This window comes from Nannobrachium achirus (assembly GCF_963921795.1).
Source record: "Nannobrachium achirus genome assembly, chromosome: 11".
NCBI classification, from domain to species: Eukaryota; Metazoa; Chordata; class Actinopteri; order Myctophiformes; family Myctophidae; genus Nannobrachium; species Nannobrachium achirus.
The window spans coordinates 27,943,751-27,968,166 of record NC_137820.1 but is presented as its reverse complement, the minus strand read 5'-3'; the positions used below and the strand labels follow the sequence as shown (position 1 = coordinate 27,968,166).

At 47.9% G+C, this 24,416-nt stretch overlaps 1 protein-coding gene across 1 annotated transcript in view; it reads right to left on the bottom strand.

Annotated features, from left to right (window-relative positions):
• brsk2a (BR serine/threonine kinase 2a) overlaps positions 1-24,416 on the bottom strand; it is a gene marked incomplete at both ends in the record, with an annotated part of 440,510 nt that overhangs the window by 7,008 nt on the left and 409,086 nt on the right. Inside the window, 6 exons of the mRNA XM_080736976.1 lie at positions 659-748; positions 7,481-7,661; positions 12,975-13,098; positions 15,853-15,901; positions 17,158-18,007; positions 21,653-21,713. Of these exons, the coding sequence (XP_080593102.1) occupies positions 659-748; positions 7,481-7,661; positions 12,975-13,098; positions 15,853-15,901; positions 17,158-18,007; positions 21,653-21,713 (1,355 nt within the window). The remainder of the gene's footprint in view (positions 1-658; positions 749-7,480; positions 7,662-12,974; positions 13,099-15,852; positions 15,902-17,157; positions 18,008-21,652; positions 21,714-24,416) is intronic.

Sequence of the window (24,416 nt, the reverse complement as noted above, 5' to 3'; positions counted from 1 at the left end):
GACGTGACATAATCTTTTTTGCAACGCTGAAGCGATTGAAGCGAATAGAAACAAATATATCTCTTCAGGTTTGAATGCACCATAAATGAATGCCCTACTTGATCCTACCACAGCGTCACTCAAAAGCATCTTTGAGCTCGTCGGCCTGCTGCTTTTGCTGCATTTGAATTTGAATTCCGAAAAGTAACACTTTTGGACACTCTTGAGGTTTCCGCCTGACAGAGACGCTACGGTATATCGTCGTTGTCGGGTGGAAACCTTGTATGTCCAAAATCATTTGTTTTTTATATCATTTAAAAAAATTAACTAAACTAGTGAAAACAGCCGATCTACAAGCACACAACGCCTCGCACCGCGAGGTGTTGTGTGCTTTGTAGATCTGCTGTTTTCACTACTTTTGTGCGACGGCCTTGTACGATGAAGCAGGGCTTTACTTTGCGAAAGAGCGTAGACATTTGAAACATTGGAGATACAAGGTTTCTGCCCGACAACGGCGATATACTCCGTCGCCCAACGGTGTCGCTCACCGGGGACTGATTTTCAAGGTAATATCCAACGTATGGCGTTGTGTTATTAGCTTGTAAATCGGTTCTTTTGGGGGGGGCGAGACACCGTGGCGTACATGACGGAGTTTAAACGTTTGAGCTGGTCTACTCACCAGACAGCTGCTGGACCCCCGGCTGGTCGTGTGTGCTTAACAGCTGGCTCTGAATCGTCTCCACCACCCTCTTGAACCGCCGGCTGGGCCCTGCACACACACACACACACACACACACACACACACATGCACGCACGCACACACACACATGTTTGTATTATTTTGCTTGTGGGGACTTTAATCACGTGTGCCCATGTCTTTTGTTTTGTTTTTCTCACGCCTTAACTAAATATCATGGACTAAATATACATGCTCACAACGCCTTGCGTTGCGAGGCGTTGCGAGCATGTAGATCTGCTATTTTCACAATATTTATCTGTGGAACCGAGTCACCTTAAATGTAATACCTACCTAACCTGCTTGTCAGGTTGGCGGTCCCCAGTTCATATATGTTTATTTTGGGGGTCACAGCCTAAAAAGGTTTGAGAACCCCTGGTATAGAGCTTTAAGAAATTCATCCACCAGGGGCATTGACAACTCAATCTTATGACTTCCTATCTAGCCAAGCTTTATAAACTATAGCCTATATATATATAAGAGAAAACAATAATAAAAAAATATTCAACGTAGGGCTAATAAAGAATATTCTAATATTTGGTGAATGCCCTACGCAGTACGCACACGCACACGCACACACACACACACACACACACACACACACACACACACACACACACACACACACACACACACACAATGACACTGAAAGAGAGATATGAGAGCGGAGAGCTTGTGTGGATGCCTGCTGTGTACATGGTCAGTGATATGAAAATACCAGCAGGATCCAGCCCGGCATGTTTCCTCGCTGTGCACGTGCACCTGTACAATACAGTGAACACACACTCACGTTCATGTAACCTGTGTACGGTAGCGTTGCGACGCGTTGTGAGCTTGTAGATCAGCTGTTTTTTGGCAAATGTTCCGATAATGGATGTTGGGGATATTTGGATTATTTGGTCACAATAATCGCGACAAGGAATATCGCCCCATCCCTTGTGTGCGTGTGCCTGTCCGCTAGGGATGGGAGGATAAAAAAATGTCATATCACGATTATTGTGACAAAATAAATCGCGATTCAATCAAAATGTATCATCCTGGGCCGGAACATCGCGTTGCGACGTGTTGTGAGCTTATAGACATTTGATAGAGAGTGAAAAGTCTGTATCAAGTATGTATATTATAAGTACCTTTTACCAATTATAGAGGGTTTAACCCATTCAGGCCGGGTACACATTTTAGTGTATGGGAGGGGCTTACAGTACATGTACAGTATGTTGCAACATATTTGTTTATTGTCATACCTCCAGACAAGGTCCCCCATTGGGATAACAGCGCCATCTGGCGCTGCAACAGAGTAAAACTCATAAGCTCCCGTACAAGAAATATCATTTGTCGGGAGGGCTGTCAATCACAAACGAGGGCACCGCCCCCGAGTGTATATAAGCCCTGCGGGCTATCATAACTTCCTCTTCCGCACCTCTGCTTGCCTGCAACTAGAGTATCGCGAACTCAGCCATATAAGTATATTTTTCTGTAAAGTTTAGCCTAAGCGACGGCTAGGAAGTCGGCCACTGGCCTTTATAGAATATCTCCTGTACGTCTTTATTCTTCAGTTCCAACAGTTTCGGCGTTCTCACCTGTTTCCTCGCTGTAAGTTTCCAGCTCCTTCTCTGAGCTTGTTATTGTCCGATAGCCTCTTGTAGCTTAGCCTAGCTTCAAGCTATCGATGTTCCACGGCCCTCGGCTAGCATGCTGCTATCCTTGTTCCCCTGGAAGTGTGCTCGATGCTGGAGACTTATCGCTGGTGAGGACACCCACCCTCGGAATTTCCTTCGATGATCCCGCAGGCTGCTTCATGTGGTGAGTCTTTCGAGTGTTAGCAAGTGCCTTGCTTGCTCGTTCCTTTGTTTGATAGCCTCATGCTAGAAGGCCCTCACCAGGGCACTGATTGCTAGCGCGCCCTAGCTGGGTGTCGCTATTTTCTTTACTTCTAGCTGGCTAGGACTTTCCAATGTTTGTCCGGTGGTTTCTCGTGTTGTCCCCGCCGCCCTGGTCTCGCCGACCAGGGCTACGGGCCTCTCCTGGCAGGTTTTGTGGGCACGCAGCGGTGCCCGCTGTTTGTGCTTCCTTCACTTAGCCTCCACTAGCCTTGTGGCCTGCCTGGTTTTTTCCCTCCACCGGACTCTGCTGCCTCCGGGGCTCGCGGCGCTGTACGCCACAGCGCTGCTTCTCGCCCCGGACCGCAGCCTGCAGCCACTACGCCTATAGGGGGCTCCAGCGCGCCGCTGGTGCCCTACGGCGGACGGCTGCAACGTCACGGGACTACTTGCTGGTTCTCGCCCTTTCTCCCGCCGGTTCGGCTGACCGCCGTCCCAGGGAGGAGAACCTGCTAGCCCGCCCGGCCGCTCCCACGCCGGGGGCGGCTAGCGGCGTGGTTTTTTCCCGCCTGCAGCCACGACGCCACGTTGTTTCTGCCTCCGGGGCTCGCGGCGCTGTACGCCACAGCGCTGCTTCCCGCCCCGGGCTGCAACCTGCAGCCACTACGCCTATCGGGGGCTCCAGCGCGCCGCTGGGGCCCTACGGCTGGCGTTCTGCAACTTCACGGGACCACACGCCGGCCCTCGCCCTCTCTCCCGCCGGTTCGGCTCCGCCGTTCCAGGGAGGAGAGCCTGCTAGTCCGCCCGGCCGCTCCCACGCCGGGGGCGGCTAGCGGCGGCTCCGGTTCCCGCCTGCAGCCACGACGCCTATTGGGGGCTCCAGCGCGCCGCTGGTGCCCTACGGCTGGCGTCTGCAACTTGAGGGACCCCGCCTGGCCGCTCCCACGCCGGGGGCGGTGAGCGGCGACGCCGGTTCCCGCCCTCTCTCCCTGGTACGGCTGGCGCCGTTTTATTCAGGGGAGAGAACCTACTGGTCCGCCTGGCTGCCCCCACGCTGGGGGTGACTAACGGCGACTTCCTCCTCCTTCCCCTTGGATTTTTCGTTCTCGGCCATGCTGGCTGAGCCCGGATCTTCCTGGCACGCTTATGTTCTGGTGGCACGCCTCCGAACAACGCTGTTAAAAGCGGGGATGAAATTGAGAGTGAGGATGAGGAGGGATGGAATTGGGTTGAAGGCTCTTCTCCCAGTATTCCTCCTACAAGTGAGTCTTGCAAGTCCTCGGTTCCACGAGGACCCTGCATCCTTCCGCCCACCTCCGCCTCTACCCCCTCTCTCCCCTCCTCCATGCAGAAGGAGTGGAATGGGTCGGCGGCGCCCCAGTACATCCCGCTCTCCCCTCCACTGTGCCAGTGGAAGGGGGCCTGGGTCTGCGGCACCCGGACTGTGGTTTTTTCCACATGGTGGGGCTCAAGGAGACCACTTACTTGCGCCCAAGCGCACTGAACACAGCTATCCCCACAAGGCTTGTGGGAAGTGGGTGTGTTAGATGACATAGGGTTGAGGGCCTAGCCCTCCACGGGGTCTGGGTTCCGTGACGGCACACGGTCCTCCTCCCCCCGAATGCAGACGTTTGAGTTCTGTCCCACGCAGGGGAGAATGAAAATCTCTGTTGCCCAGTAGCTTTTTCCCATGTCATCAGTAAGGGTATGGTAGTCGAAACAAAACCTTTGTTTACCTACCTCTCAGTCCCTAGCACAAAGGACCCTCCTCTCTGCTTACAGCCAGTCAGTGTATAGAGACCCATGCAGGGTTCTTTATTCATTCACCAACTTGGTGTTGGCCCACCTGAAGGCCTTGGGTTTTCAACGTCTTTTTGGCAAAAGTATGTTGACGCCTTCCCAGCAGATCTCCTTCTTGGGGTCCCTCTGGATTCGACCACGATGTCTACCCGCCTCTCTCTGGAGGGGGTGGACAGGTTCCTGACGTGTCTTCGCTCCTTTTAAATTGGACCAAGTGGTCAGTTACAAGGAGTGTATGAAGTTGGCAGGGCTGATGGCTTCAGCGGTGCAACTTCTTCGCCTGGGCAGGTTTCATATGAGACCGTTCTGGCGGTGGACACTGACGCTCAGGATTCCTCCCCTGCAAGGGTGCAGGGAAGTGGTGGTCAGCCAGGCCTGCATGGACGCGCTGGTCCCATGGCGGGACCAGGCGTTGTTAATGAGTGGAGTCTCCATAGGCGTGGTGGTGTCACGCAAGGTGATCACCACAGACGCCAGCCGCTCGGGCTGGGACGCCACCCACGAGGGGCGCTCAGCCAGGGGTCTGTGGACCCCGGCCACGTTGGAGTACCACTTCAGTTATCTGGAGTTAATGGCGATCTACTTGGCTCTCAAGTATTTCGAACCGTTTCTCCGGGGTTGTCATGTCCTGGTCAGGACGGACGACATGGCAGCCTTGTACTTTCTCAACAAGCAAGGCGGCCTCTCCTCGCGCACGCTGGATCAGCTGGCACGCGAGATGACTCTCTGGTGCGTACCGCGCCTGAGGTCCTTTAGAGCCTCCCATGTTCCAGGCCTTCAGAACGGCGGCGCCGATCTGTTGTCCAGGGGGGAGCCTCGCTACGAGGATTGGTCTCTCCACCATGCGGTGGTGAGACAGATCTTCTCCAGGTTCGGTCAACCTCGGTTCGATCTCTTTGCTTCCCAGGAGAACGCGAAGTGCCCCCTCTACTTCTCAGTGAGGGGACCTTCGCCTCTGGGGGTGGATGCGTTCGCACACGAGTGGCCGGAAGGCCGTCTCTATGCGTTCCAACCGCTGGAACTGATCCTTCCCACACTGGAGAGGATCAGGAGTTCCAACCTGGAGGTTCTTCTCGTGGCACCGTCCAGGGGAGTGTGGAGGTCTCTGATCACCCCACTGCTCTACCGGTCCCCCTGGCAGCTCCCCTTGCATAGGGACCTGCTGCGCCAGGCGGGGGACGATATCTTCCATCCCGACCCCCAGGCCCTAGACCTGTGGTTTTGGCCTGTGAGAGGGAGAACCTGCTAGCCGCAGGCTTCTCAATGGCGGTTGTAGCTACTTTTCAGAGTGCTAAAGCCCCCTCCACTAGGGTGGTATATGATGGAAGGTGGAATGTTTTCTTGGACTGGTGTGAGCTACAGGAGCCACCTGTGGTGGCTCACTTGGCTCCAGCCCAGAAGGCGTTAGTTTTCTTGCGGGACCGCCTGGACCTTGGTCTGGCGTTCTCTACGCTTAGGGGTTATTTAGCGGCTTTTGATGCCTGTCACCTGGGGGTGTCAGGCATGGGCCTTTCTAAATTCCCTGAGGTGGTCAAGTTCATACACGGTGTCGACCGTTTAAGACCTGTGACTGGATTTTTGTTCCCTGCTTGGGATCTACAAGTGGTTCTTGAGGGCCTTTGCAAGGCACCCTTTGAACCGATTGGGAGGACCTCTTTGAAACATTTAAGTTTCAAGACAGCTCTTTTGCTTGCCTTGTCTACGGCTAAGCGTGTGAGCGACCTTCATGCGCTCTCTGTGAGCCCTGATTGTATGAGGTTTCTCAATAATGACTCCAAGGTTCTTAAACCTCAATTGAGTTTTATTCCTAAGAACCGAGTGGTCCCGAAGGAACCTGTTGTTTTGACGGCTTTCCATCCTCCTCCGTTTGCATCGGAGGAGGATAGGCGTCTTCATTGTCTTTGTCCAGTTAGGGCCCTGAAGGCCTACTGTGACAAGACGGTGGACAGCAGGTCTACTTCTCAGCTTTTCGTGGTCATGAATGCCCGTCAGCGAAAAGCGGTGTCCAAACCCACTCTGTCGAGATGGATTGTGGATGCTGTTAGGTTGGCTTACACCCGGGCTGGGTCTGAAGTGCCGGAGGCACTTAAGGCCCACAGTACTAGGGGTGTGTCTACCTCTAGGGTTTTGTCCAAAGGTGTCTCCATTGAGGAGATTTGTGCGGCGGCGAATTGGTCTTCGCCGTCCACCTTTGCGACCTACTGTCACCTGGACGTTGCGCCTTCTGCTATGGCGCATACGGTTCTAGGTGCTGCTGCCCCGCCTACTATGTAGTGGGGCGGCTCTCTCCCCTTCCTGGGACAGCTTGCTACTGTCTCTAGGATACCTGGGGGGGGACCCTGAGTCTTTCCCTTATATTACTGTAGTATTATAAGGCGGACCTGTGTCTGCCCTTAGTGCATATGGCAGGCCTCGGTCTGTCAGGGTCTCTTTTCTGTCTAAACACGCCCAGGCCCTGTGGGCCTGGGTCGGATCAGTCCTGAAAGGGGTCACGTCGGTTGACGGGACCTCCTTCCGGGTGTGGTCGGTGTGAACGACAGTCTTGTCGGTTCATGGCTTCTCGGGGAGTGTATGAGTCCCAATGGGGGACCTTGTCTGGAGGTATGACAATAAACGTATAGGTTCCGAACGGAACCATGTTTATTTAATACCGGAGGACAAGGTCCCCCGAATAAAGCCCCTCGGTTCGCTAGTTGCGGGCGCAGAGGTGCGGCTTTAGAGGAAGTTATGATAGCCCGCAGGGCTTATATACACTCGGGGGCGGTGCCCTCGTTTGTGATTGACAGCCCTCCCGACAAATGATATTTCTCGTACGGGAGCTTATGAGTTTTACTCTGTTGCAGCGCCAGATGGCGCTGTTATCCCAATGGGGGACCTTGTCCTCCGGTATTAAATAAACATGGTTCCGTTCGGAACCTATACGTTTTTGTAGGCTAAATTCTGATTTAGGCCTGTTAGGCCTAAATGGGTTAAATTATACCGGATATGCAGCTCGGCAAATTAAAGGTGAATTGATCCCAGTGCATGACGGAGGACGATATCACGATGAATTAAATCTCCACGATACGATTATCATGAGTGTTATTTATCACGATAAACGATAATGTTGCTTATCGTCCCATCCCTACCGTGCGTGTGCGCTCACCTGACAGCAGGGTGAAGGTGACGGAGTAGATGCCGTGCTCCTTGGTGGCGGCCGTGCTCTCCGTGTAGGTGATGTCCACCTGGAACTTGACGGGCTTCTGGAAGACCGTGGGGCCCGCCGTGGACTTGTACTCTGCCCGGAAACTGGTCTGGGAGATCACACTGTGGCTCAGGCTGGGGATCTGCATGGAGGCAGGGAACGTGCAGAGAATGTTAAAGAGGTGGTGCCAGGATTTTTCCACCCCTCTAAAACATGATTATCAGGTATTATGATTATACTAGGAGGAAGATTTCTTTCCAAAAAAGTATACAGAAAGAGTTAAAATTGGGTTTTTATGTGGCCACACCCCCAGTTCATTAAGTGTGCATGGATGTCATGGTGGGTGGTGACCCAGCTGAAGTTAGCCACACCCCACAGTGTTGGGTGAATGGTAATTAGGGGAGGAGTTGATTCTGTGATGTAAAAGTATCTGTGTTTTTTAACTGACACTTTTGACCAGAAGCTAGGTGGCAGCCTCCAAGAGAAAACAAACAAATACCAAGAGAATACATAATTGCTCATAAAAACCACACCAGGGGGTCCAATGATGTACTTTCAAACTCAGAAAAAAAACAGAAAAGGTACAAAACTATGGCACCAGCTCTTTAAGGGTTTATCAAAGTCCGAGGTGAAGGGTGATCACTTCAACTTTTAAGTGATAAGCTATCACCTAAAAAATGTGATAACGAGGCCATCTTAGTCACGGACTCACGTTGAAGTCAAGACCCCAGAACCTTGGGGGGGCTCTGAAGCGCCATGGACATGGTGGCCGTTTTGAGGTACTGCAGTTGGGGCCAGAAACATGAACGCGCATCTAGGCTTCTTTGTATTGACTGCGCGTTCATACCGGAAGTGCTCGTTCATGAATTGGAGCCCAGCGCGTCCATGAACACAAACTATGACACAAAACGCGTCACGGTTTTTACTACGCGGAAGAAGGGGTGAAAACGCCTCACGCGCTGCGTGAGCAACTCAATGTAAGTGCACAGGCGGGGATATCCGGTGTCCTCTCTATACTTCTTATTACTCTATGATCACCGCATCTCTGTGCCTTTGAAAACAGGGGGCACTGATTGGTCAAGATCAACCAATCAGTGTGGGGAGATGTCTGAAGGTAAAAACAGAGGAGAGATGACTGGGTTCGCGGTGATAGCCCTTCACCGTGGTGAATGACGTAATGTTGTTGTTTTCTGACTTTAAAAGACTACATTCATGGTCTGGAGAGGGCACTTTTTACAGATATAGGGGCTCAAGCCCCCTTTGATGTCTAGGTGTGCACGTGCCTGTCTGGGGGGAGAAAAGGGTACAGAGAGAGAGAGACAAAGAGAGACAGAGAGACAGAGAGAGAGAGAGAATCAACGAGAAGAAAAGGGGTGGAGATGGTGAGTATAAGACAGAAATAAACGGAGAGACGGGCGTATTGGGGATAAAAATAGAGCAAGATACTTGCACAACGCAGGAAGAAGGAATAATGAGTAATGAGATTATAAGTAGGGCGCGTTCCTGTTTAATTTTGTGTGACAAGCTTCTTGCGCATGACAGCGAATAAAAACCCTGTGTTAAAATAACCTGCACGTCACTAGGAGGCGCTGAGGAGGTTAGTATTGTCTGTACCTCAGGGAGTAGCCCTGTCTGAAGCTCATGCCACTTTAACCACTTGAACCCCAGCATCCATAGAAGGACCGCCCTAGTGTAATGGTTTGACTATACGCCTTTCTTATTTTATATACGTAATTTTATTACTAAATCTGTGTATTAAAAAAATATATTAATTTACCCCTCAAATATCTTAGTTGTAGCAACATTGTTCATGTCGTAGATTGTTTATGCTCATTTAATGAAAGAATTTGCTCATTTAGCGCTCTGGGTGTCCGATCCTGTCTGGCGATGTCAGCAGGAATTTACAGCCAAATCTTTTCAACCAGCTCTGAACCCCCTCGGAGGCACAGAGAACCAGCGAGCGACCAGTGTTCGAAACGCTATAGCGTTTGCCCTGGCTATATAATAATCAATGTTTAACAACTACGTGATCAATTATTTATCGGACCAAACAAATAGTTTGTTTAGATACATGCTGTGCCGTGAGATATCTGCAATTTCACCCGCAAGTCTCCTTCCTCCTCTTGGCGAGCCTGCTATCTCCCAGAAGAGATGGGACGATAATCGTTATTATCGTCTATCGTGATATAAATCGTCCCATCCCTGTGTCCGAGCAGAAAGGGCTTTTAAACCAATTTAGGCCTGAACACATTATGACGCAATATTTTATGCTTTAAATATAAAAAAATAGCAGATATACAAGCTCACAGCGCGGCACCGAGTGCCGCGCTGCGAGCTTGTAGATCTGCTATTTTTGAAAAATCGTGAAAATTGGAATTTTGAGCCGATTCTATACGTGTCTTTTGAATCCTTCTAAGATTTTTGGAAAAAACCTATGTTTCTGTGTCAGCAATCTGGCCAGCCATCGTCAAAGAAAAGGTCCTTTTCACTTAACTGGAGCTCAGTTAGTCTGTGACTACTATGTCAGTGGTGCTCAAACCTTTTCATGTCAAGGACCCCAACATGATATTTATTTGGCCACGGACCCCCATTTCAAAATATCTAGTTCCAGGGACCACCCAGAAGCAAAATTTGTGTTACAAACGTTCGCTTTGAAAATACATATATTCAAAGATTTGCAAACATTTTTTACGACTTTTTCAAAAATAGCAGATCTACAAGCTCGCAGCGCGGCACTCGGTGCCGCGCTGTGAGCTTGTATATCTGCTATTTTTCACTGGTTAAAGCATTCAATAATTCTAGGCCTAAATGGGTTAAACGGGCAGAATCCAGTGTCACAGATGGCCGGGACCCGGCTAAATCAACATAGCAATTCCCATTATATCAACAAATAAGCATAAACAAACTACTTCACATGAACAAAATTGATGTAACTAAGATATCTGAACGGGTAATATATTTCATACGCACATAGACAGTTTACGTTGAGGTTACTTCCTCGCATTTTCCTGGGCTGTTTATGGCAGTGTGATATAGAGGTGAATTCAGAGCAAACGTCGATCCATCTGTGATGCGCCCTGCCCCGTTTTCAGACGGTTCCGAGGAAAACCACGTGACCTACTGTATGATGATGTACATTTTCGGGGCACGACGTCACACCTTTAAGTGGTTAACCACTTTCAACCTGGTGTTAGACATGTCGTCATAGGAAAACATTTTCCTAAACCAGGGGTCTTCAACGTTTTCAGGCCAAGGACCCCTTAGCTGAGAGAGAGATGAAGCAGGGACCCCCATAACCTTTTCATAGATTCCATATAGTTTCATTGTTTGACAGCACAATCATCAGTGTACTATATGTTGGATTCGTGTCAATTTGTGTTTTCAGATATTTAACCACTTGAAACGTCAATACTTAATAAACTTGACCTTTCACTCTGTACTTAGTCTGCTCTTTTTCTCCTCTACACGAAAGCTCTTTGACAAAAATAGAAGATCTACAAGCTCGCAACGCGAGGCATTGTGAGCTTGTAGATCTGCTATTTTTGGCTAAAGTTATCAGAATATGGACACTAGGGTTCAAGTGTTTAATATAAAAAATATAGACATATCACTCAAAGATTTGGAGGACCCCCTGTAATAACTCTGAGGACCCCCTGTTGAAGACCTTTGTCCTAAACTGTAGTTTCAATAAACTTCCAAAATCTTACAAACTTCTCAAAATGTATCAATGTTTCACTTTGTTTTTTGGAAAATTTCAAAACATAAAAATGTTTTTTTACACCTCATGAACAGGTTAGCTCCGAGACTGACACTTTCTTTTTCGCCCCAAAGTGCCAGCAGAAGGGGTTGACGTTGCATTAACGTGACTATACTGAAAAGGTATAAATAATTCTGCCTTTTTATTTCTGGTGCCAGTCTCCTGTCTGGGAAGAGAAAAAAAAAACAGCTGGCCTAAGCTAGAAGAGAAAATAGCTACCGTACCTCCAGGGATGAGGCCTAGGAATGGCTTTGACAAGCACCTGAGGTAGCAGAGGTTGCATTTACTTAAGACTTTTGCAACTCTAACTGGGGCTCCATTATGGTTCTGCTGTGCACCCTGGGATACCATGAAGCTGTAGTTGAAGTAGCTCCTTTTTAAAGATCGTCACTGTCGGGCAGAAACCTTGTATTTCCAAGTTTGTACATTGTTTCGCAAAGTAAAGCACTGCTTCAGCACACGAGGCCGTCGCACAAAAGTAGTGAAAACAGCTGATCTACAAGCACACAACGCCTCGCGGTGCGAGGCGTTGTGTGCTTGTAGATCGGCTGTTTTCACTAGCTTAAATCATTTAAAAAATGATAAATACTAAACAAACGGTTTTGGACATACAAGGTTTCAACCGGCAACAACAAGCTATTACTATGCACCCCGGTGCGCATTTGCGCCAAGTGCACAGTCAGTTTCAAACATTTACATCTGCATGCATGTAAATTGACACACTCTATTTCTTACTCTTATATACCGACTGCCAGGTATGTACACTTACAATGCACACACGTGCACGCACTTATTATACACACTCACACACACACACACACACACACACACACACGCTCAATACGAGGCGTTCGGGGTAAAAGCATCTATATGCTAATGACCGGCATGTGTTGATTTTCTGTTGACCTGAAGTACGGGCGGCAGAGGGAACACGGAGGAGCTTTGAGCCCCAGCAGTTTACCGAGAGGACACATAAATCAGAGGCATTTTAGCAAACGCACGGAGAGCCTGCCTCGCAGCAAAAAGCCAATCAACACTTCCTGTTAGAACTTAGGCAAAGACCTCCATCAGGCTACAGGTAACCAGGCTAATACTGCAGCCTGAGTGCACATGTGTAGGGATATAGAGAGAAGATGAGGTATTGTATACAGAAGACGGACAACAAGTGCACTGCAAAATCCTGATCGTTAATCTAACTCTAAGTGAGCAAATGTAACCGTTTCGTTTGTACATTCAAGAGTTACAAATGCTGGGGCGGCACCTGTCGCACAGGGAGTGTTGGACGGGAGGAGTATGACAATGGCTCTACTGTATGTCCTCCCGGTGGAGTCTCTACTGTATGTCCTCCCGGTGGAGTCTCCTCACCGGCAGATGAGTCAGTAGGATACAACAATGACGACACACACATGTGAAGCTCTTCCAAAAGTGGAAGAGCCTATCGGTGATTGACGGACACAGATTATCTCTTTCACTTTTTGGTTTCTGTAAAGTATAAAACTCCCACCCAGCGCTTGGGGCCAGACCGGTCTGCAGAAGACACATGATCATGTTAATTCACGCACCCGCGATGGTTTACCAGGCTAGAATTTATTGGCATAACGGCTAAATTTGGGAGAAAAAGCAAAGAAAACATATGGGTATACATTATGAATGTACTAGGCACACAGTCAATGGTGCAGGGGACGCAGGTATACGTACTGAGAGAAAGGCGTGGACGATGTCGGCCTTGATGGAGCTGAGAGGCTTGTCTTTGATGACGATGAAGATCTGCTCCTCCTTCTCCAGGTTGATGAAGTTACCGAACCAGGATTTTTTGGCAAGTCTGTAAGAAGAAGAGAAAAAAGTGATGAGATTGTCTTGCCGACTACCCGGGATACAAGAGCAGTGGTTCTCACAGTATGTCCATGCATTTCTCATTGCTGTAGACACCCATTATCAGTATACAGCAGGGGTCTTCAACAGGGGGTCCGGGATCCCTAGGGGGTCCTCAGAGTTACTACAGGGGGTCCTCCAAATCTTTGTGTGATAGAAATCTTTTTTCTCTCCTTTTCTATATTAATCACTTGAACCAAATTGAGTCCAAATTCTGAGAACTTTAGCCAAAAATAGCAGATCTACAAGCTTGTAGATCGGCTATTTTGGCAAAGAGGTTTGGTGTAGAGGGGAAAAAGAACAGACTAAGTACAGAGTGAAAGGTGAAGTTTATTAAGTATTGACGGTTCAAGTGGTTAAATATCTGAAAACACAAATTGACAAGAATCCAAAATACACTGATGATTGTGCTGTCAAACAATGAAACTATATGGAAACTATGAAAAAGGTTGCGGGGGTCCCTGCTTCATCTCTCTCTCAACTAAGGGGTCCTTGCCCTGAAAACGTTGAAGACCCCTGGTCTACAGCTTTCCTCCCTTTGTGTGTCTCTCTCTCTCTCTCTCTCCCATCTGTCCATGGCTCCATCCCTTCCTCTCTCGCCCCCAGAGGTGGGAATCACCCGTGAAGATAAAAGGCTGCCTCAAACGGAGGCAACCTTTCTGCCGCTTTGCAGAAAGAGGGAAATTCATTATTTCTGCTGTGGGAGATGGAACGAAACAAAACGCCGGCTATCCAGTGGGAAATATACCAAAACTGTAAGGAGAGAGAGAGGGGGGGGCGTTCTCACCTTCTGTGCTGCCATGTGTCTGTAGGTGTGTGTGTGTGTGTGTGTGTGTGTGTGTGTGTGTGTGTGTGTGTGTGTGTGTGTGTGTGTGTGTGTGTGTGTGTGTGTGTGTGTGTGTGTGTGTACGTGCGCACGTACATGTGTGTGAGAGAAAGAGAGAGAGCTAATTGAGGCTCTTGGTGATCAGAACTTGAGAGCCAAATGGTCAGAAGAAGATGAATTCACCATTACTGGCCTCATCCCACTAACAAGCCATATGGACTGTCTTTTAGACTTCTGTCACATTCATATTTCATAATTGAACAGCATAATATACCACCCTTACTTCAGGTAATCACGCCTGATTAGTTCCTAGTCAACCGTACACTCCCACAGGACTTATAAACGTGAGGACTCCTCACGTTTATAAGTCCTGTAGGAGTCCTGTACGGTTGAACTAAAGGCAAGACTTTTCTCTCCTCACCGAGGAGAGAAAAGCCTTGCCTTAAAGGACCAGGTCACCTCTGGGACAACCAGATCTTATTTTATTGTTGTGTGGGACACGATCAACACAATCCTGAATAATTATTTGTGTTCAATCTGTGTTTTTAGATATGTTAGTATTTCAGCATGCTACAACTGGTTGTAGCATGCTGAAATCGGCTGAAATACTAAAATATCTAAAAACACAGATTGAACACAAAAAATAACTCAGGATTGTGTTGATCGTGTCCCACACAACAATAAAATAAGATCTGGTTGTCCCAGAGGTGACCTGGTCCTTTAACACTTGAAATTGTGGATGTGTTATTTTCTCCCAAGATATTTATTGTAGATGGGGTGAAATGATAGTTCAACACAGAGTAGCCTATATAGGGTCTACGTTTTTAACATACAGGTTTACATACAACTATATCCAGGCCAGCATTGTGCAGACAGAAGGAGAAGGTTGGTGTGTGACCTTTCCATGCCTGTCCATCTCTCGAGCCAGACTGTTGCCTCCCACAATTATCACACGCTTCCATCATACAGTCTAGACTTCGTAAGCACTGAAAGCAATCCGGGAGTAAAGCGGACATGTCCCGCCTCCTCCCCACTTTGGGTTCATCTTATAAGTCGCGTACATTTGTCCTAATGCAAATCAAATGAGTAGAAGCATTAAAATACAGCTTGCTGCGCTTATCAGAATATGGATAATTAAATATATTTTAAAATATCTTTAAAAAGTATTTCCATGAAGGAAAGGGATGACAACTTCCAATATTATCTTTCCAGGGGGCTGTAGTTCCAGACTCTGTATAGCATTTGGAGACTGTGGAATAGCAGTCTGGCTATGTGAGACTACCTGTCCGCCAGGTCCATCTGTAGCTACCAGAAGGCTTTCTTCATCCGACTCCCTAACCTGTTCCAGCAAGGTGGAAACATTCAAGGCAGCCAAGTCAGTTAGCCAGCCAGCCGGCCACACAGGCATGTCCAGGCCAAGATTTCAGGACCCCCCAAAGAGCTGTATGACATCTTCCAGGCTATCTGCCTAGCCGACTGGTCGCTTGAGCGAGCCCTCTTTCTCCCAAATCTTTAACCTAAACTCAGCATGCTGGAACTAAAGTTATGAAACATTCCGTGATACAAAACTTCGACACGATCAACAGTGCGTCTCTTTGGCCAGCTGATGGCTAAAAGAGCAGGGAAAGAGTTGTTACAGAGGGTTAGAGGGTCCTCAGAGTTACTACAGGGGGGCCGCCAAATCTTTGTGTGATAGAATCATGTTTTTTAACATTAACCACTTGAACCCTAGCATCTCTATTCTGAGTGGAACATTAGCCAAAAATAGCAGATCTACAAGCTTGTAGATCAGCTAAGGGGTCCTTGGCCTGAAAACGTTGAAGACCCCTGCCATAGAAGATGATGTGCGTGGTTTTAACAAGGCAAACAGACACTCACTCTGGGGAAGACTCTGGTGTTAGGCTTGACATCTCCTCTTGTGTGGGAACTGCAACGATAAAGCAGCAGGTCACAGTTCAGACAGCAGTGAGGTAGAAAGGCAGGTTAAGACATCGTTGTTGTCGGGAAGAAACCTCTTATCTCCATTTCTTTTTAACTGTTTGTGTTTTTACGTAAATGAATTCCCTTCTTGGTCATACTACAGCGTCACACAAAAGCAACACACAAAAAGTAGCAGAACCAAAAGCCCGAAACGCAGCGCTTTCGAGATAGTGGATCTGCTACTTTTGACACTTTTGGATTTGGATCCTGAGAAGTAACAGTTTTTAGACATATGAGGTTTCCAGCCGACAGGGTTCAAGGGGGTTAAAATGGCAGATCAAAGCTTTACCCATGTTGGGGAAGCTACAGGACTGAGGACTCTATGCTATTAATGACTACACTGGAAATAGCAGAGCTATACAACATCAAAGCAGTGCAACTGAGCTAAAGTTATGTCTTAAAAACATTAGACATAACTTGAAAAATATGCATTAATGACCTGCTGCAGTAGTATGTTGTCCCGTCCGACAATCAAACCCTGTACAGTATATGAACAGTGAGTTAATATGGCTGCTGTGAAAAGTTACCACCTGTAACCTTTACGTTATTTCTCTCCCGACACAGAGATGCAATTGCAATGGTGTCTGAGCGACAATAAAGATTAGTAGAGTAGAGAAACCACCTCAGACCACTGCAGATGTGCTAGTTCATATTAACTGTATATTCATACACTTGTATACTCTATCTACACATACACATTGGTTGCTTAAATTTAAATTGTATTCATTAATATAAGTCCTGGATGGTACTGTAGCTTGAAATCAGCCTGTACAATAATAGTTCTCTCTTCCTTCTGGTGGGGCTGTGGAAATATAACAAACAACTTTGGTCCAAACGACTCCCGACATTTTCCGAATCTAAAATCTAAAATAGCAGATCGACAAGCTGATATTTCGAGCAAAGAGGGAGAGAATACCTAGTACAGTATAGACCCATGGGGGACTCTGTACTGAAGACGATTGTAGATCTGCTACTTTCTCAAATGTTTTTTTTAATACATTTTATAGTAGTAGAGTACCTTCTACTTTTGTACTTTTACTCAAGTACATTTTGGATACAGGATTTCAACTTGTAACAGTGTACGTCTATCACAGTTTTGCTACTTTCACTTAAGAAAAACATCTGAATACTTTTTTCCACCACCGGCTAGCCTAGTACGAGTGAGAAAAAACCAGCGGGTCTCAGTAGGGTCTCAGTGGTTACCTTGCATTTTCCTCCGGTGGAAGCGGGGCGATCCCAGGAAGCTGTTCTTGATGGAGTTGAGGCGCGTCCTCCAGGGCATGCCTCCGATGGACGGGCTGGGGGGCGGCGTGGGGGTGGGCGTCCCGGCCGGGCTCTCCTTGGGCGTGTGCACCGGGGTGCCCTTGGGGGTGGGGAGGGGGCTGCCTCGAGGGGAGGGGTGAGGGGTGACCTGTATGAGGGGGATACATTTGGGCATCGGGTGGTCAGTGGCAGCGGACTGGGACTGGGTGGGAGGAGGCGGAGAATGAGGAGGAGGAGGCACAGGGTGGAAGTGGTGCAGCCGGATGGGCGAGGGAGGGGGCACCGCCGCCGGGCTGAAGGGCACGAACTGCAGGGGCTGCTGGGACAGGGGGTAGGCGGCCGAGAGGGGCCGCCGCGCCCGGGGGCTGCCGGGGAGCGGCACCAGATTCGGGGAGGTCAGGGACGACGGGGACGACGGGGTGGGAGGCACGGAGACGGAGAGCGGCCTCGCGACGGAGGGCAGGTGGAGGGGGGCGGGCAGAGGGCGGGAGGCGGAGGAGGAGGCCAAGGCAGAGGGGCCCGGGCGGGGGGACCCCGGGAGCGGGTTGGAGCGCGTGGCGTGGAGGGGCTTGGGGGCGATCTTGGGCTTGGTGGGGAGGGTCTGGGTCTTGCCGAGGGACGCCGGCAGAGGCTCGCCGGCGTCGGGAGCGAGGGAGTTAGGGGTGGAGATGCGGGGGCCGGCGGCGCCGCGGTGGTGGGGCAGGGGCTCGGGGGAAGGGCAGGGGCTGGCGGTGGGAGACGGCGGCGACAGATCGGGGGACTGCGGCGGAACGCAGAACTTTCTGACAGGCTGGAGGTTGAGGACGACGTACACAACAAAACACGGTGCGATACGATACAGCCGGGAGCCAAGACAAGGGTGGGGGAGGAATAGAGGAAAACACAGTGCACACAGGGACAGAGATGCACACATACACAAATACAGAAGGACAGGCACGACAGAGTGTGACAGAATAAACAGACCACACCGACAGCAGTGGAGCAGCCCAGGGAGGCATATAGGGAGGCAGGTGACGTGACGTGTGTGCACAAACACACACACGCACATGTACGTACGTGCATACACACAGAAGAGATGGAGGCATTAAAAAAGAAAAAAAGAAAGAAGACAAAAACAAAACATGCATTTAGCCCATTCAATGAGTCAAGTCAGAAAGCAAAAACACTGCAACAAAATGGAAGTAACGAGAGAAACCATGATGTAAGAATTGCAAGTGTTGCAAGCTTTGGAAGGAGGCGGGGGGAAAAAAAGCCATAAAATGCTAACAAAAGTGGAAGAGAACAAAGCAGGCAGACTCAGGCAGACAGGTGTGAGAGACAATAGGACATACGTGAGAGAGACGAGGGCTGGGAGGTTTCACAGACGAGGGGAATAGAGTAACAGAATGTCTGCTGCTGCTGCTACTGCCTGCTAATGTTACAGAGCAGCCATGCCCAGACGGTGGGCCGGGGCCCGTGTTTCGGCCGCGAGGATATCGCAAGTGGGCCCCCAAATAATTGTCTAAACACGAAGATTGTAAGGATAATAACATTTATTAGAAAAAAATGATTTATTGTTTAATATGTGACGCGTCCGTCTGGACGCGTACACTTTTGTACACACACTTTAGGGCGAGGTTGCATGTCTCCTGAGGCGTCTTACAAGTACTGTATTGTAGTGTAAATGAATGTCCTACTTCATACTACAGCATCACACAAAAAGTAACAGATCTACAAGCTTGAAACGTGGTGCCAAGCGACGCGTTTTGAGCTTGTAGATCTGCTACTTTTGCCCTTTCTGAATTTGAATCCTGAAAAATAACAGTTTCCACCCGCCATGCGATACCGATAATAGCAATAACTTGTATACCATGTTGGTTCACAATGTCTGCCATGCTAAGTGGTCAGATGGGTGGGCCCACGGACGCTTTCTAGATTTTATAAGCGCAGCACTGATCCAGGTACGCTTGAGAACCACTGCTATAGAGCTAGAGTTTAAAGCAGGGGTCAGCAACCTTTTTTAAAAGAAGTGCCATGTTTTTATTTTCTAGATAGTCAGTGTGCCATGTCAATATACATTTTAATGACACAGCTTCAAAATTCGGACATATGATTTGTTATAATGATCATTAGACTCAGAGCGACTCAGCCCTATCTCCCCGACTCCCTCCCTCGTCAAAGTACAGAATTTTAATGAACGTAGAATTGTGTGCATGATGTAATTTGCTGCAAATTATTTGACTTAATTGAATTGACTTTAAAATAAAAATCCTCTCTCACACTTCTGCCAGTGTGCCAGTGATCACCCTCCCCTGTGCCAATGTTGGCACCCATGACTAAGGTTGCCTACCCCTGGTTTAAAGTGAAGAGGAGCTCCACGAGAAGATGGACGGAACTTTGAACCGTTTGTTCTAAGCCGTGCGGTTTGTGTGGCTCTCAACACCGCAGCAGCGCCGCAGCCCCCAACGGCGCAAACCTGACCAAACATTTTACCAACAAAACTCTCCCTGGAGAGGCTCATTTTACAGGCTCATGCAAACCACTCCAAAGGCATCCTCTGGCCCTTGCCCACGCGCGTGCGCACGCACACACAAGCACACACAGGCACATACACACCAGGGGTGTCAATTGGGTATGGCAGGGGTATGCAGCTGCCATACCCTGGGTCCAGGGAGGAGAATAAAAGTTACTTTTAAATATAAATCCATGAATGTCTCTTTGTCTATCTGTGCTGGTTATTATGTTGTTAAATTACAGTAAAATAACTACAAATGCAAAATGTAACAGAATGGTCACTTTAACAAGGTATTATAATTATATTCTCCACACCACACTTGTGTTCTCCCCATCTTGACAGAATGGTATATTCCCAGGTTCCGCAGGTCAGCTTCACAGGTGCAATGCATTAGTGTTAATTGTGGCACGTTTACTAACATGCCAAGTTTAGCTGCACTTGAACAACCGTTCCAGGCTGCCATATCCAGCCCAAGAAACCGTAGAAACGGGGGAAAAAATGTAATGTACTTCTTAAAATAAATGTATCATACCTGTTGCTAAGGTATGGCAACATGACTGGTGTCTTGCGTGTGCCATACCTTCTGAACTGACGCCACTGATACACACGTGCACACACCCCACACACACTCCGAACAAATGCCTTCTACATGGAATCAGTGGGTGAGAGCAGAATCCTGCAGGCTTTGGTCGGCTTTTCGGGGGAATCAATTTCCCTTTCAGATCAGCCCTGAAGAAAAGCCTCGGTTGCACGGTGGTTGAGGAGCTTGGTCTTAGGAGGACGGTGGCTAATCTGGAGCCTTCTCAAGCTAGTCAGCCGGAAAAGTTTTAGCGCGAGCTGCTGCTGCTGCCCCACACAGTACACATCACACTCTGAGCGGGAATTAAAAATATAAAAAAAACAACACAGGGAGATGTTCTGAAGCATATTCCCTCTGAGCTGGATTTCCGCTGGGATCAGGCCATGGAAAACATGTATAAGAGAACAGGATCTTAAGTGTAGAGCAGTGGTTCTCAACCTGTGGTGCCGGGGACCACTGGTGGGTCGCGAGGATATTGCAGGTGGGCCCCCAAATAATTTGACAAAACACTACGTTTTTGGATGATATAATATATCATAAAATAATAATGCCATGCGTTTTTTTTTTTTTTTTTTTTGATACCGATGAATAGGAACTTTCAAAGTAGGCTATACTACTTTACAACTAACTGAAACATCATTACAATAAATCGTCCCTGTCGAGTGGAAACCTCATATGTCCAAAACTGTTACTTTTCAGGATTCAAATTTCAGGATTCAAATTAAAAAAGCAAAACGCGTCGCTTCGTGCTGCCTTTCGAGCTTGTGGATCTGTTACTTTTGAAGCTTTTGTGTGACACTGTGGTATGATCAAGTAGGGCATTCGTTTACAAAGAAAAACAATAAGTTAAAATACGGAGATAGGAGGTTTCCGCCCGAATGCAACATGTTCTGCAAACGCCCGCGGCCCCATGCACCCACCTGACCACGCAATGAACTTGTACACTGCTGTTTTTGTTCTTCCGAACGGGCCAACGAAAAAAAAATAACGGATCTTCCACTGAATATGAATAGCAAGCCAGCTTATCCTAAGCTGATCCACGCTTCCCCCGAATGTGCATAGAGATAAGAGTTGAAATCTGCATTAAAATGGTGGTGGTGGGGGGGGGGGCGTGTTTGGGGAAGGGGGTGTGGGTGTGGACACAGATCCCATATCTCAGACTAATAACACAGCAGAACAGCAGATTGGAATTGCATTTCCGGGAAGAGATGGAGAGATATTGCTTTCACGCAGTGTTTGTGTAGCTTTGTTAAAGGTCAGCAAGCGAGACAATCTAGCCGTATTGCGTGTGCGCGCGCTCATGCGTGTGTGTGTGTGTGTGTGTGTGTGTGTGTGTGTGTGTGTGTGCGTGCGCTACTTACCCGTGGACTGCTGAGAGGGCTGGTAGAGAGGCCAGAAGACGCTCCACTGATGGACCGTGACCTGGAGGGCACACACACACACGCACACACACACACGCGCGCGCGCGCAAACGCACGCACACAAACACACACACAATGTTTTTTTTAGCAGGGCAGTGGGTAGGAGGACATATAGAGGCATTGACCACTCAAAGGACAACTTTGTTTTTTCACAACAAGGATTCATATTTTCGATTTTCATTTACTGCTTTCTATCGTTTTAGCGATTTTTTATTTTATTTCAGTGGCTGGGGGCATGCGTACAAGTGGCTAAATACAGTATGTCTTTTTAGACACAATAAGTGTTAACCCTCTAAGGCCCACTGTTGTAATATTACAACGTTTGTATTTTATCCAAAAAAAGGTTTAAATCATTTTATTTTAGCTCCCCCTACCACCTAAACATCACCATTGGATTCTATTGTTTAGTATTACAATGCCATTGGCCACAATATTTGCATATAAATACCCCCCACAGGGGCTGACATTCACACCCGCCACACCCGCTAACATTCCAGAGTTTTGACGAACAACATCTCACTTTTTCATGGAAGCTATTCCTCACAAAAACATTAGTAAAATGCCTGTACTATTTTTTTTTGGTGATCATTAGAATGTCTAGAACATGTACATATGTTATTATTGTGAAAAATATCCCCCATATGTAAATTAGAGCATGATTTATGATTTATGATTTATGGCTATAAAACCTTACAAAAACATTTTTTTGAAAAAAACATTACATTCTCTTCTTATTAGGACTCCTACAACACCATCTGATTTTTTTCAATGTTTTATTTCAAGTATTTCTATATTTGGGCCTTAGAGGGTTAAATAGTAATAAAGAAATAAGAAATCACCGGCTTATTGTGTCTAAAAATACATGCAGCCACGCATGCCCCCACCCACTGAAATCAAAATCGTTAAAATCGCTAAAACGATAGAAAGCAGTAAAACATTTTTAACACTGATCCTTTCTTTTATTTAATTATAATCTAAAATATGAACCCTTGTTGTAAAAAAACTTGTTGTCCTTTAAACCCCAGCATCCGTATTGTGGGGAAGGCTTTGGCCGGAAAACAGCAGATCGACTCGTTGTGAGCTTTGTCCATCATCAGCTATTTTTTTTTTTTTTTTTTTTTGCAAAAGCTTTCCCCACGACGACATAAAACAGAGGAGAAACCTCCCGGTGGGGGCTCCTCGCTGGCAGGTGATTCAGTAGGATACAACAGCAGTGAGTGGGGAGGAATTCATTGGCATAATGACTAAATCGGGGAGGAAAAAGGGGGTTAAAAATAATTGGCTACTCTAAATAAAAACAAAGAAAAAGAGAATTCCACTCCACTCAACCTTAAGGGGTTTAAGTGCATGGAGGGAACGCAGCAGCACACAAAGCAACTGGCGCTGCCATCTATACACTCATTAATACATTATTTACACTAAGAGGCTCAGGGCATCACACAGCAACCGTTCAGTGGACCATTCTGAAAATCATCCTCCTAAAAAGTCAATGTTCTCACAAGTATGGTAATGCAAGCGTGTGTGTGTGTGTGTGTGTGTGTGTGTGTGTGTGTGTGTGTGTGTGTGTGTGTGTGTGTGTGTGTGTGTGTGAGTGTGCGTGCGTGCGTGCGTGCGTGCGTGCGTGCGTGCGTGTGTGTGCGTGGAGTAGAAGTAAAAGTATTGGAAATTGGAAATACTCAAGTAAAGTACAAACACCTGAAAAGTGTACTTAAAGGAGTAGTTCACCACTTTTCAACCTGTCTTCATACCAGTAAGACTCCCTAATCGGGAGATAAGCGACCGTAGGTGGCTTATCTCCACAAATAGGGCAAAAATGTGTTTTTCCAAAATCTTCCTGATCCATGTTGATGACATGAGTGTAGACATGCTGTGTAGTGATATTCGTGATTTTAGGGCAAAAACTGTAGGAGCAGTGTCCAAAAATGTGTTTTAAAAATCAGCCTGAAGGTGGCGCTAGAATAGGGCCATGTGAGAAATGAGGGGTGTGGTCTCCGCGTTGCCTTGGCGGACGAATAGGTACCGGCCCCGGCTCTCCCGGACGCTCCTAGCCCGAGTTACGGCATTTTATGTGCGCTGCAGTGGCAGGGGGTCCTCCACTGGGGGCGCCACCACTTTTGCATCCGTTCTGGAGCACCAGGAGTTGGTGGTCCCCGGGAATTCCCCGTGAGCAGCCCCGTTGGGGTGGTCATTTGGTCATTTTTGCACATTTGGTCATTTTTTACATCTGGGGGTCCCCCCGGGGGTCCTTGGAGGTTGTAGTTTGGCAGGCAAGGAGTGTGTGTGTAAAATCTGGCATGGATCGGGTCAACGGGTGCGGAGATATAAGCAGGGAAAAAGTGTGACGTGTGACGTGTGAGCACATTTGGTCATTTTTTACATCTGGGGGTCCCGGGGGTCCTTGGAGGTTGTAGTTTGGCAGTCAAGGAGTGTGTGTGCAAAATTTGGCATGGATGGTGGCAACGGTTGTAGAGATATGAGCAGGGCAAAAGTGTGACTGACTGACTCACTCACAGACAGCCTGTGGAGGTTTTGGTAGTAAATGCGACCTACGGTCGCAATAATAGGTCCTCACTAATGGTCATGATAAAATATCACAATTTTTTTCTACTTAGTCCAAGTCTCCTAGGAGAGCTGTGGGAAGTTCAGAATCCATAGTCTTGTGACATCATCATTTTCCAAAAAAATCTTTTTTATCAATATTTTT